Here is a 13582-nt window from a genome sequence, read left to right as displayed (position 1 = left end):
GCTGGCTTAAGCACCAGATCCCAATTGGCAATATCGAACGTTGTTGGACGTGTTATAGAAAATCGTGAGGTTCTCGAAATCGCGATGCGGAATATTCCGTCTCCGGGGGAATTCTTCAGGCTTTACCACGACGTCGCCAACGCGTATCCCACAGCTTCCTTTACACTCTTCCACGGCCCTGTTGTTCTCAAGGACCTTTCAATTTATTCACTTGAATAAGAGCTCTTCGAATACCTCAATGGAAACGCCCTAATCTCTCGCTGACACAATGTACGGATTCTCATGTCCCTCTTCGGCACCCTCGACAGGTCGACCAGCAGTCCAGTTGTCTCTAAGATAGGCTCACGATCACTACTGGCATTTCTGTGTTTAGCTTTGGCTTCTCCGATTGCCACTATCCAACCACAGCGTCGATCCTTCCACCAGCGTACCTCGAAACGACCTGTAAAGCCAGTGCTGGCATCCCCACCGCACATGGACAATATCTTTATTCAGGCATTGGTGCGGGCAGGATCCTGCCATCAACACGCACAATACACATCAGCGTGGAAGGGAGCCACTCCTTTCTCAACAGCACACCACAAGTCTCGCCGGAAAGGCAATATCCAGGACCGCACGAGGGGCTTCAGAACAGAGAAGGCAGGTCGCAACACGGCGGAGGGGTCTGCAGAAATATCGCAAGAGGAGTTTAAATCGCTGGTTGACTACTATTACACTGCTTCTGCGCCTTTAGAGCCTGCGCCGGAAATAAAATTAGACGAAATATGGCAAGTGGAAAAAAGCCACGAGCCCTGGCCTCCAGGCGAGGAACACGACCGATATGTAATACAAAGACTTTGTAGCCTGCTTGAAGACGAGGAAAGTCCGCATGAGGAGATTTTCTCATATTACCAACAGTTACCTTATCCCCGAGTCTCCTACCTCACCCTCCCAACCATCCGTTTACTCCTGCACCACCTCGCCATTGTGGAGCGGAGAGATGAAGTTTCAATGCAACGGTACCTGTCTATCCTGGACAACATGAAAGCCGCCAACATCAGCATAACCAAATCCGAATGGAGCACCGCCATCACCTTCGCAGGGCGTTGCCTCAATCGCGTCACCCAGGCCGAAGTCAAATCCGCCCTCTACATCTGGCGAGAAATGGAGCAAGAAGCGGGCGTGGAGGGGACCTACGTCACCTTCAACATCCTCTTCGACATCGCCGTGCGGGCCGGCAAGTTTCAGCTCGCGGAAATGTTCATGAAGGAGATGGAGGCGCGCAACCTGCGCTTCAGCCGCTACTTCCGCACCAGCCTGATGCTGTACCATGGGCGACGGCAGGACGGCGACGGCGTGCGCAGGGCCTACCGCGAGCTCGTCGAGGCCGGCGAAATCGTCGACACGGCCGTCATGAACGCCGTCATCGCCTCACTGATCCGCGCCGGCGAGCCCGCCGCGGCCGAGCATGTCTTCGCGCGCATGAAAGCCCTGCACGCCGCCAAAACCGGCACCCTCCCGCCCCGCCCCTGGCGCGCCGCCCGCAAGCTAGGCAAGCGGCTCGACTCCGCCGCCCGCCGCCTAAGCGCCAGCACCCTGCCGGCACCCGCCGTCGCGGCCGAGCGCGCGCGGCTGCAGCGCGGCTCCCCCATCGCGCCCAACGCGCAGACGTTCAGCCTGCTCGTGCGGCACCACGCCGTCGTGGCGGGCGACCTGGACCGCGTGACGGAGCTGCTAGCCGAGCTGCGCGGCGCGGGGCTCACACACGACGGCACCGTCTTCCTCGCGCTGCTGGCCGGGTTCGAGGGCTTCGGCGGCGTCCGCTACTCGTCCTGGACCCGCGCCCGCCTCGAGGATGTCTGGGCGGACTTCCTGGCCGCCCTGGATGCGCGCCTGCAGGGCGTCTATCTGAGCCGCGCTATTGTTGCGGCGGCGTTGCGGGCGTTTGCGAAGTGTGCCGGCCCGGTGCGCACGTTGCTGGCTTGGGAGGAGATGAGGCGGAGGTGGGAGCCTGGGGCTGAGGAGTTGGAGGGCGCGGTGAGGGTGCTGAGGAGGTTGGTGCCGGAGAGTTATTTTAGGGGTGGTGAGGGGGACGATGGGGCTACTTAGACGACTGGGAAGCTCTTTTATGCTACGGAAGGTTGTTGTATGAGATAATGTGTATATATTAGGGTATGCCTAGATAGAGTAGTAGCGGATAAGAGCTTACTCAGCACTGTGTATAAAATAGGATATTTACCTCAGAAGCTCAGACTAAGAAATCGATTGTGCGGATATAGGAATATCCGCACCGTCCGCTAAGCTGATTTAGGACGGCAATCGTTTTCTTAGTCTGAGGGACTTTGGCGAGATTTGTAGAAAACCTAAACATCGTTTATATGAGAAGACCTCATCAACTTTGACAAAATTGATCTACCCTCCCACAATACCTGTCGACATAAAAATTACACCAAATTATAGAGAAAAGCCTACTCTATAAAGCTATGAGATCTTCAGCTCCTTATACGCCGCCGCCGACGTTAAGAGGAATTCGTCGCCGTAGAGGCCCTAATTCTACCCTCTGCACCGGCGAGCCGCGCAGTAAACACCAAAACGCTGAACGCTTAGCCCACGCCGCCGGCCGTCTGCGTAGCGCTTTGCGTAGAGGCTCTGCGGAACGAAGCTCAGGGGGAGACCTGCACGGAGCTCTGCAAAAGCTCTGCACGAAGCTCCGCACGAGGCTCCGCACGAAGCTCTGCTCGAAGCTCTGCTCGGGGCTCTGCTCGAAGCTCTGCTCGAAGCTCTGCTCGAAGCTCTGCTCGAAGCTCTGCCCGAGGCTCTGCTCGAGGCTCTGTTCGAAGCCTATATAGAGCTCCAAGCTCTACTAACACGCAGCGCTAATATACTAGGAACGTTCTACAATTGCCCGTACGAACGCCCGTACGAGCGCCCATACAATCGTCTCTACAAACGTCTCTGCAATTAATCGCCCGTACGAACGTCTGCGTCTGCACAGTTACACGTCTGTACGCCTGCACGTGGCTCTGCACGAAGCTCTGCACGAAGCTCTGCACGAAGCTCTGCACGAAGCTCTGCACGAAGCTCTGCACGAAGCTCTGCACCGAAGCTCTGCACGAAGCTTTGCACGAAGCTCTGCACGAGGCTTTGCACGAAGCTCTGCACGAAGCTCTGCACGAAGCTCTGCACGAAGCTCTGCACGAAGCCCCACACGAAGCTCTGCACGAAGCTCTGCTAAGGTTCTGCACGAAGCTCTACACGAAGCCCTGCATTAAGCTCTACACGAAGCTCTACTAAGGCTCTGCACGAGGCTCTGCACGAGGCTCTGCCCCCTAGTAGTAGCAGAGACACTCCGGGCCAAGGGAGGATATTTTTAAGGAAGGACCCAACTATAGCACCTACTAGGTGTTGCAATAGCTTTAAGTAGTAGATATCTATATATCTGTATAGTTTTATCTATATTAGTAGACTATTCAATAAGATATAATATATGCTTACGCTTTTAACAACGCGTTTTTTAACTTTGACGAAATTAATGTCAGGACCAAGCAATAGCCGTATAATAAAATTAATACCATTTAGAAGCCCTAAGTCTTAAAAAAAATGTGACTATGGGGTTTAATAATAACGCGTTATGTGAATGAATAAATTAGATATCCGCAATATCCGTTTTGCGGATTTTGCTTACGTTTTTAACAAAACTCGCCAAACCCTCTCAGACGTGATTTTGCAATTCGGAAGACGGCGTAGGTTATTCCGACGCTAGCTAAAAAAATCACGTCTGAGCTCGCTGAGGTAAATAGGATATTGAGACGTGAATGTTTTGGTTTTCTTGCTTGTGGACATGGGATGACTTGGCACGGATCGGACATTTCTTGGCACCCGTCTTCATGATATAAGAGGATTGTACTTCATTCCTGTGTTCATACCTGACGATATATTTTTGATACATTTCACATCACAATCGTGCCATAAATTCACTAACCAACCAGCTCCGTTTTCCCCAGTACTAAACGCCAAAAAAACACTAGGTATCAAAACTGCACCAACACAACGCTCAACTACTTCCCCTCCACCCCTTCTATCTACCTCGTTCGGCAGCAAACGCCACCTACACATGCACAACCCTCAACCTCCCCCGGACTCTTGTCCGTCCTCTGCCTCTCTACACTCACCCCGTCCCCTTTCCCAGACCCCAATCCCCCCTGACTAGCCTTCGCAATCAGATTCCCCAGCCTCCCGTCCGTCCTCTCATGCGCAGCCCTAACCCCACCATGCGCCGCCCCTCCCCCTCCTGCACCCACCCCTCCCACCTCACTCCCACCAGCACTGCTGCTGCTATTGGTGTCGGTGGTGTTGTTGCCGCCACCAGGAACAGGATGCGGCCAGTACTCGTGCTGGTGCGCGAAGCAGCCCGTCTGTATCTCCGCTCAGCCGGCGCTGATGACGTCCTCGTTTTTGGCGTGTGTGGTGGGTGAGGCGTGGCCGAAGTGGCGGTCGGCGGTCGCGTTGAGCATGCCGCGGAGGGTTTCGCCGGCGCCCTGGGTGGGGAGGTGGTTTGGTTTGGGGGTTTGGGTGGGAGGGTTTGGGAGGGGGGAATAATGGGCTTGGGAAAGGGGGAAGGGGGAGCTTGGGGGGAGGCGGCTTGGGAAGGATAGGCTCGGGAAGGACGGGTTCGGGAAGGATGGACTCCGGAAGGACGGACTCCGGAAGGAGCCGGAAAGGAGACTGGGAAGGAGTCGGGGAAGGGGTGTGTGGAGATGGACCAGGAACGAGTTTGGAAAAATCTAGACTCACATGTATCCCAGCAGCGGCGGTTTTTAAGTTCGCGAGCGTCGAGCCGCGCTGGCTCCCCGCTGCGCCATACTGTCCCTGCCCCTGCCCTGGTCGCAGAGGCCCAGGCACATCTGGACCTTGATACCCTTGTTGCTGCCCATAGCCCTGATGTTGCTGCTGCTGCGGCATAGGAGTCTGGTGCTGCTGGTGCTGGTGATGGTTCCCTTGCACGTATCCCTGAGCTGGACCTGTATCGGCACGCCAGCTGGCGGCGTCCGGCCCGGATACGAGAAATTCGGTCGCGACGGACTCGTCAGCGTCACGGGGCTGCCGCCTTGGTTCGGTGGTAAAACGGCGGGCGAGGTAGAGTCGAGCTCTACGCGGTCGCGCATGGTGCTCTTGGAGGGGATGGGAGGAGAGCAGTTGGCATTGATGGGGCCGGTGGGGTTGTTGGTGTACTAGGCATCTTCGTGGCTGCGTGATGGGTGTAGGTGCGGCGTGCTTGTTATTGGGGCCGGAAGAGGTGGGTGTGGGCCTGTGGTATTGGTGACATTCTGGTGGGGGGAGCTGGAGCCGGACTCGTTGTTTGGGACTTGGACGGTCGTGCTGCCGCCGGGACCGGTCGTTGTGGTGGTTGCGGTATTGGTTGTTGTGACGGTGTTTCCCGTGTAAGGGTCCTGGTGGGTCTCTTGGGTGATAGTCGGTTGGTTGGCATGTGGATTGGGGGTGCGGGTCGGAGGTGTAGGGGGAGTAATGCTCGTTCCGGGTAGGATTGCGGTCGTAGTGGGAGGAGGTCGCAGACGCTCTCGAGACTGCCGGCGTATTTCCCCACTCAATGGACGAACTTGGGAAACGGGGCGATCACGGCATACTCGCTGCTAGAGAAGCTAGGCATTTTATTTGTGTCGACCTCCGAGAAGGAATTATTGGGCTCGCTGCTGGCATAAGCCGAGTCAGGTAGCTCCGTATCAGGGCCTCCATCTTTACAGTCCTTGTCCTTGGAGTGGAATGGATTAGAGAGACGCCATTTTGAGCGCTTCTCCTTTTCTCCTTTCTCCGCAGCTGACGCCTTATTTGACGGCATCGCCGAGTTCGGGCTGTCTACCTGCTCCGAAGGTAATGAAGGCACGGGAGGGGCGGTCGGAGTTGGGTCAATTGATAGAGTCCTCTGGCGATTAAGATAGTTATTGGCCACGGAGGTAGCTTTCGACCGTATTACAATTGTCTTTGATGCCTAGTACCCTATATAAAGACTACCCTAGTGCTTACCCTCGTATTTCGTATGTCTTAGTACGTATCTCTATTACCTGTACCTCCCTCCTTTCCTATTCTAGCATCTTCCTCGTGTATATATAGACCCTCGAGAGCCACCTTAAATAAAACAGATCACTCGTACAATTCTATATCTCTACCTACCAGCCAGCTTATATCATTTGATTGATACCTACCTAGCTAAAAGTTATGAGCCCAGTAACCTTCTAAGCACCAGGGAGATCTTAGTAGCCAGACGACTACCACTAAGCCTCTTTAAGCATAGTTCGTTACAAAATATCGCATACCTTACGCGTAAGCGCGTCTCTTTATGTAATCTTAAAAGAACCTTAAAATAAGAGCCACTATAGCAACTAAGGACTCTATAAACCCTCTTTTGCTAACCCAGAAAGACTGGCCTATATAGTTTTAATTTATCTATTAAGAAGCAAGTTTTGCGAAGATCTAGGACTATATTAACCCAGATAAGACAGAGAACAAAATTAAGCAAAACACTAAGCTAGCTATACCTTCGATAGCAGCAGCTCCTATAGCTCCTATAGCAGCATCGGCAGCTTCTATAGCACCTATAGTAGCACCTGTAAACCCTACAGCACCAGTAGCGGACCCTATAGCTCCAGCAGCAACTCTAGCGTCTACTAGAATAGCTATACCTAGGTTATTAAGTTAACAAGAATAACAACCTTAGCAATCTCTAGAGATATAGAGAATGCTCTTTAAGCTCTATAAGCTATAATAATAGGACTACCTAAAGCGGGAAGAGAAGCTTTATATGTTTGCAGCACTTTTACATGCCACTATAGGCACTAACTTCTTAGGGTATTTTAAGAACCTTACTACACCATATTTAATTATAAGATAGTTAAAGAAGGTAGCAAAGCCATCTTAAGCTATATTACAGTAGATAGTATTAGACGATCTTAGGAAACGGAAACAAGGGCCTAAACGTCAGACTTTAGAATTATAGCTTTAGCTTTATATCACTATAATACAGAACGGCGAAGAGCTAGAGAAAGGGCTAATAGAGGTAACGGAAGGCAGCGTTATATAAGCCTTTATCTAGGACTATAAGGAGATCTATTTAGCTCTATACTATGCCTTTATCTAGAAGGTAGCGAAGAGGTTAGAGAAGCTTAAAATATTAATAATAATTAAGGAATTTAACCTCCTCTATAAGTATTTAAATACGGGATGTAACGCCCATGCTATACTATTAGGGCAGCCGTCTGCAGATTCTATGACGTCTACTACCCTAGTACCTTCTTAATTACCTAAAGCAAAGTGTTTTGCTTATAGTTTACTCTATAAGTTAAAGAATTATAAGTAGCTATTTTAGTCTCTTTAAGGTCCGAACTTTATACTAAATAATAAGTGTCTATAGAGGTATTAGGAATAGCTTAAGGGCCCAATAAATAAGTAGTATTATAATAAAAGGGTTAAGCAGATTAAGAAGGAAGGCCTTAGGTTAAGGACGTCTCTAGCTTTTACTAAAAGGATTAAGGATCTGGATAGGCCCTGAGCTACAGCGGCTGCTATAATAATATCCTACTTATTATTATCATTGTAGGAATATCCGGATCTGTCCTTAATTAACGCTTAGGGGTATAACACTATAGCAGATACCTACTTCTGCAATAATATTAGATACTTCTATAACTTTAAGCCAAGTATATCTATAGCAACGGCTGGAGATTCTAGAGCAGAAATTTATAGATACGGTAATATCAACTTGGCTATTAAGGTAGGCGAATAACGTCTAACTAGGTATCTGATATTAAGGAACGTAGTATACGCTCCTTATTTTTATACTAATCTAATATCCGCAGCGAAGCTCTATAGGGTTAGAGTAATTATAAACTAATCTACGAACTACCTACGCTATAAGGATAACGGAAGCCTATTTGCTAACCTTATAGAATACGGAGGTCTCTACCTTATTAATACTATTACCTGCTTACTACCTACTCCTACTACCTACGCTACGTCTACCAGATTCTTTAAGACCTTAGTATATAACAAAGTATAGTATTAGCGCTTACTATACTGCGATATAGAGTTAGTAGATTATCTACTAACTGCGGCAGATAGGGTTAAGGTAGTTAAGACGGACAGAAGAAGAACTCCGTATGGTGTACCACTTTATAAACCATATATTCTTAGAAAGATAATATAGCAGATATCTCGTAGAATATCCATAAAGGGAACCTACCCTTTTAAACGTGTATACTTTAATGTTATTATAGAAGAAGATAGGTTTAATAGAGATATATATATAGCTTATTTTTGGTATAACTATATAAAGTACTATTATGCTTTTCCCATTAAGAACTATAAGCAAGAGACACTGTTTCCACTCTTTAAATTAATAATAGCATTTATAAAGAAATTTAATACTTAAGGTATCCGCATTTGGTATATGGATAAGGAGTAAAGTATAGGCGCTAGGGTAAAGAACCTTATCCAGCTTAACGGAGGTATTATTAAGCAATTAATACTAAATACTTTTGCTTAAAATAGACCTATAAAGAGGTTAGGGAGAGCTATTTCTAAATAAGTAAGGACTGCTGTTATTAAAGCAAAGTTACCCATAGATCTATGGCCCGAGTTTGTGCTCCTTATAGTATTCCTACTTAATTAAACTCCTATTAAGTCCATCGACTAAAAGACCCTATTTAAGATACTGTATAAACGGAAGCTATGGCTAGTAGGGCTTTATATAGCTAGATCTTTAACCTATATACTTATTAAATACAGTATTCCTAGGAAGGTAAAGTTTAAGCTATAAGCCTAAATAGGCTATCTTATTAGTATAGAAGCGTTAAATATCTATAGAATATAGATACTAACTACTAACCGTATTATCCGATCTCGTAATATATAAATTAATAAGTTAAAGAGATATTAATCTTTTAAAACACTAAAACACCTTATTATCTTATAGGCTTAAAAGGACCGTTTTTAGCAAGTCTAGAACCTACTAGATAATCTTTAAGATAGTAGCAAGGACTAGATAGAGAACTTTAATAAAGAACTGGATATAAGACTGCCGCATTTAGCAAGTATTAATATTACTCCTATATTAAAAAGCATTTAGATTTTAACAGAAGAACTCCATTAGCTACCTACCCTAAAGCTAACTCTAGAACTATCTATACTATCAGCGTCTTCGGCGCCTTAGTAATTACTATCTACGGTAGCATCTACGCCATAGATATTATCTACCACTTAGTCATCTTCTAAAGTTACTAAACCACTGTTTATAGACCCTACACCTTGTTCCAAACCTCAGATAACAGCAGGCTTATTGTTAGGGGGTAAGAGATATTCTAGCCATAAAAAGCGGCCTACGGTAAAGAAGAAAGATATACTAAATCAGAATCTATAATAACGAGCCTTTATAGTTTAAAATAGTGACGGTAATAATATTATCAATCTAGATACGATACTATTGGCTTACGCATTTTATACTACTGCTACGAAGACATACGGACATTGAGACGACTTTCCACTACTACTAAAGTTATAGAAAGAGATGCTTAATTATAGGTACGCTATAGAGTTTAAAGTAGCTGTTTATACTAAGATAAAGGCCTTAATAGGAAAACATATCTAGGACGAGGTACGACTAGTTAAGAAGGTTTATTAACTTCCTACTATGTAGGTCTTTACGTATAAGGAAGATTTGGATGGCTTTATTATAAGATTTAAAGCTCGTCTAGTCGTCCGTGGAGACCTTTAAGTAGTCTTATAAGAGGAGGTTAAAGCTATTATAGCAGCCTATCGGACCTTTCGTCTACTCTACGCTCTTATTGCCGGCTTTAACCTAGACATTATATAGATTAACGCCGTTAACGCCTTTGTTAATGCCTTAGTTGATGATAAGGTCTACCTTATTCCCCTTAAGGGTATAGACCTACTACCTAGATTCTCTCTCCGTCTAAGAAAGGTAATATACGGACTACAGAAATCTCTAAAATTGTGGTTTTTAGAAATGTCTGCTGCTCTATAAAGTATGGGTTTAAAAGCGGTACCGGATAAGCTATATCTCTATATATACCCTACCGAACCTATCTTTGTATTCTTCTACGTCAATAATATCCTAATTATAGGACACCCAAGCTGTCGACAGTAGATGGAGGACATCCTAAAGTAGCTATAAAATCAATTCGAGATCCGCAAAATACCTTAATTTATGTTATTCCTAAATACTCGTGTCGTGCGAGATTAATAAAAGGGAAAGCTCTGGCTCTATCTAAATCAGTATCTCGAGAAGCTAGTCTTAGTATACCATCTAGAATATTTAAAGCCATTAGCTATACTACTATTAGGCTAGGAATTAACACCGTATGAAGGAGAAGCTACGCCGAATTAGATAAAAGGATATTAACGCTATATAGGTTCTGCAATGTATCCTACATCTACTATATAACTAGACGTCGCTTTTTCTGTCAGTAAGCTGGCTAAGTTCTTACAAAATCTGTCACTAGCTTATCTTGCGGAGATTAACAGATTACTTACCTATCTCTATAATACTAGATACCTCGCTCTTAAGTTCTCTACTATTACGCTGTATGAGATAAACCAGGTTCTAAAAGCTGCTTCTAATGCTAGCTTTACTAACGATGCTTTAATATATTAAAGCTTACAGGGCTTCTTAATAAGCTTATTTAATAGGCCTATAGTATAGTAGGCAACTAGATAAAAGGCAGTAACTAAGTTTACTATAAAGGCAGAACTCCTAGCTCTCTTATACGTTAGTGGGGAGGTTAAGCATATAGTGCGGATATTTAAGGCCATTAGATTCGACCTAGAATAGGACGTTATTATTAATTGTAATAATTAGTAGTTAGTACGGATCGTGATAAAAGAGACTCCTACGGTATCTATAAAGCTTTAATATATAGATATCTATTAATTCTGGCTTTACTAAAAGGTCTAAAATGGAAGCTTTGTCGTACAGTGGGTACTAATAAGCAAAATGGCTATAGATGGACTAACTAAAGCTCTCTCAAAGCAAAATCATCAAAAATTCGTTAATGTAGTAGGGCTCCGCGATATTAGATATCTAGTAAATTAACACTCGGACAGCAGCAAAGCTTACCACTAGGTCGTCTATCCTGACTGCCTAATCCGGTAATCCAGCTCTGCCGCTCTACGTCAGATCTAAGGGGGTATGTTGGCCACGGAGGTAGCTTTNNACCGTATTACAATTGTCTTTAATGCCTAGTACCCTATGTAAAGACTACCCTAGTGCTTACCCTCGTATTTCGTATGTCTTAGTACGTATCTCTGTTGCCTATACCTCCCTCCTTTCCTATTCTAGCATCTTCCTCGTGTATATATAGACCCTCGAGAGCCACCTTGAATAGAACAGATCACTCGTACAATTCTGTGTCTCTACCTACCAGCCAGCTTATGTCATTTGATTGATACCTACCTGGCTGAAAATAGTAATGGTCTTCTTTTTACGAGTTTTGAACTCAGCCGTGGTGGAGTGGTCATGACAGAAAGCAAAGTGGAATTAAGAAAGACAGGTATTCTGTCGGACAGTGGAGAGGGAGACAAGGCAATACGAGTAGCGAAACTGCCTTAGCATAAACAAGTCTACGAAAGTGATGTCATTTACGGAGGAAATCATATGTGGCGCGTGCTGTGGCTAGTGTTAGTTCACACCAGCCTATCCAATCTACGGGTCAGGGTTCGCCGTGACGGTCGTCGTGGCTGGTGATGCATGGCTGGTGAGTTAACTGGAGTTTTCCGGGTCGATCGACGACTTGATGTAGTAAAGCTCTCGTCCTCTTCCAACCGCTTTTCTTCTTGCGGCTAAATGATGTGCTAGTGGCGCATGGCTAAATCGACGGCACTCCCCACTGCAAACCAGCTGGCGGCGTTGCGTATGTGCTTCAGTTTTGGTCTGTACAAGTTGCCTTAATTAATGTCCTTTCTTGTCCTGTGTATATATATTGGCGATTGTTAAAACCAAGACAGTTGATGCCTGCCAAGAGCTGACGAGCGAGGCGCAGCTATGAACAGCCGTACTTAAAACACGATTTAGAGAACCAAAGCACCCCAGATGACCTTAACATGCGGTATAGAAGGATGGTCGCCGTTGCTTCTTAGCCTTCTAAAGCTCTCCAAAGCCGCTCGGCATGGCTGAGATCGGCTTGATCGCTTCAGTAATACAGGTAGCTGGGGCCGGCCTAACGCTTTCAAAAGCTCTCTACCAATACGCCGACTCCGTCTCATCAGCAGACAAACGCGTCCGTGATATTGCCCAGGATGTTAAGCTTACCTCGTTTGTCATCGACGAGCTGGGACACATCTTCAAACAGGACGAAACGGCCGCGTTGATCTCGAAAAATGCAGTCAACACCGCCGAGGAGACGGTGCGCGAATGCTCAAATGTCTTCACTGAGATGGAGGCTGCCCTCAAAAGGTCCAAAAAGAACACACTGGGCCGATTGATGCTGCCCTTCCGAGAGCCGAAGCTCGAATTGCTCAGGACCAATATTGACCGATTGAAGAGCACGCTTCAGTTATTGATGCAAGTCTTGACGCATGCTCGCCAGATTACTGCCCAGTGAGTGTATTTCTCCTCCTTAGTAGTCGATTTCAGACTGATACATAGAAATCAGGAAACCGGACAAGGAAGTAGTGGCTGTGCAGCGCCAGCAAATCAAGGTCTTGATCCAGACCAAGAAGGAGTCTACGAAGAGATATGAAGAATCTCTTAGGAACTATGGAAGCAGAGCTATGAAGTATGCTCCAAGCGGCTGCCAAATCAATGTGCTAACACATCTAGGAACGATGATGACCTCAGTGCAGAGATCAATGACGAAAAGAATGAAACTAGTGATAGGAGTATCAGCATGTTCAAGACAGCATCCTCGATTGGCACAACCATCACGGCCAAAGGCTTAGAATCATGCGTTGAGCATATTCAGAAGCTCCTGAAAGACATTGAAGCCGTTCAGCGTGCGCTTAGTGCCAACATTGACAGCACCAGCTCCACAGAGCATGAGCAAGGCCTTATTGGGTCTTACTTCCGAACTCGAAGTGCCCTTGATTCCGTCATTCTCGGGAGTTCATCAGCTGCAAAGGCTGATTCAGGGCTTGGAGAAGTGACGTTGCCGAAGATCGGGCACCTTAGCTCAGCGAGTATAGAGGAAGAACGGGAAGAAAGGGTTAGGCTCAAAAAAACACAAACATATTCCAATGGTATGTATGAGCGGGAAAATTGATTATGGACGGACCTCAGCAGAGTGATGAGTAGCAAGCAGCTAACGTAAGGCCGAGCAGGACCAGAACCAGACCCCAAATTTGACGAAGAGAAAAAGCCGCTTGCTGAAAAGATCAACGAAGAAGCTGCACTTTTGGGGGCGGTGACAGCGGCAGGAGATCTGGATATGGACACCTTCATCGACTTTAACGTAGGACTGCTCCCACATAGGCTGCAAATTGACTCGGTTTCAGAAAAATCTTATTTAGGTTTTAAACAGCAGACGGGACTGCCGCCGGCTTCACAAGTGTTCGATCCTACCGAGGAAGAACAATACCG

General features: G+C 46.6%; 3 protein-coding genes across 3 annotated transcripts; 2 read left to right on the top strand and 1 right to left on the bottom strand.

Moving 5' to 3' along the window:
* Positions 1-136: 136 nt before the first annotated feature.
* K441DRAFT_616901 (uncharacterized protein) lies at positions 137-2290 on the top strand. The gene has a single exon (XM_067645769.1). The coding sequence runs from the start codon at positions 283-285 to the stop codon at positions 2086-2088; it is 1806 nt and encodes a 601-aa protein (XP_067500577.1). The 5' UTR covers positions 137-282; the 3' UTR covers positions 2089-2290.
* Positions 2291-4156: 1866 nt separating this feature from the next.
* K441DRAFT_228058 (uncharacterized protein) lies at positions 4157-5262 on the bottom strand. The gene has a single exon (XM_067640631.1). The coding sequence runs from the start codon at positions 4939-4941 to the stop codon at positions 4315-4317; it is 627 nt and encodes a 208-aa protein (XP_067500576.1). The 5' UTR covers positions 4942-5262; the 3' UTR covers positions 4157-4314.
* A 6911-nt stretch (positions 5263-12173) lies between these two features.
* On the top strand, positions 12174-13265 carry K441DRAFT_576914 (uncharacterized protein; the record flags this gene model as incomplete). The annotated part of the gene is made up of 3 exons (XM_067644216.1): positions 12174-12604; positions 12660-12782; positions 12845-13265. The coding sequence occupies 3 exons, from the start codon at positions 12174-12176 to the stop codon at positions 13263-13265; spliced, it is 975 nt and encodes a 324-aa protein (XP_067500575.1).
* Positions 13266-13582: the final 317 nt, after the last annotated feature.

Source organism: Cenococcum geophilum (assembly GCF_001692895.1).
Source record: "Cenococcum geophilum 1.58 unplaced genomic scaffold K441scaffold_42, whole genome shotgun sequence".
Lineage (NCBI taxonomy): Eukaryota > Fungi > Ascomycota > Dothideomycetes > Gloniales > Gloniaceae > Cenococcum > Cenococcum geophilum.
Note: the sequence above shows the minus strand (reverse complement) of the source record. Positions and strands in the feature narration are given on the sequence as shown.

Excerpts from the sequence above, each read along its gene's own strand:
- K441DRAFT_616901 (XM_067645769.1), top strand. The coding sequence starts at position 283 with ATGTCCCTCTTCGGCACCCTCGACAGGTCGACCAGCAGTCCAGTTGTC.
- K441DRAFT_228058 (XM_067640631.1), bottom strand. The coding sequence starts at position 4,941 with ATGCCGCAGCAGCAGCAACATCAGGGCTATGGGCAGCAACAAGGGTAT.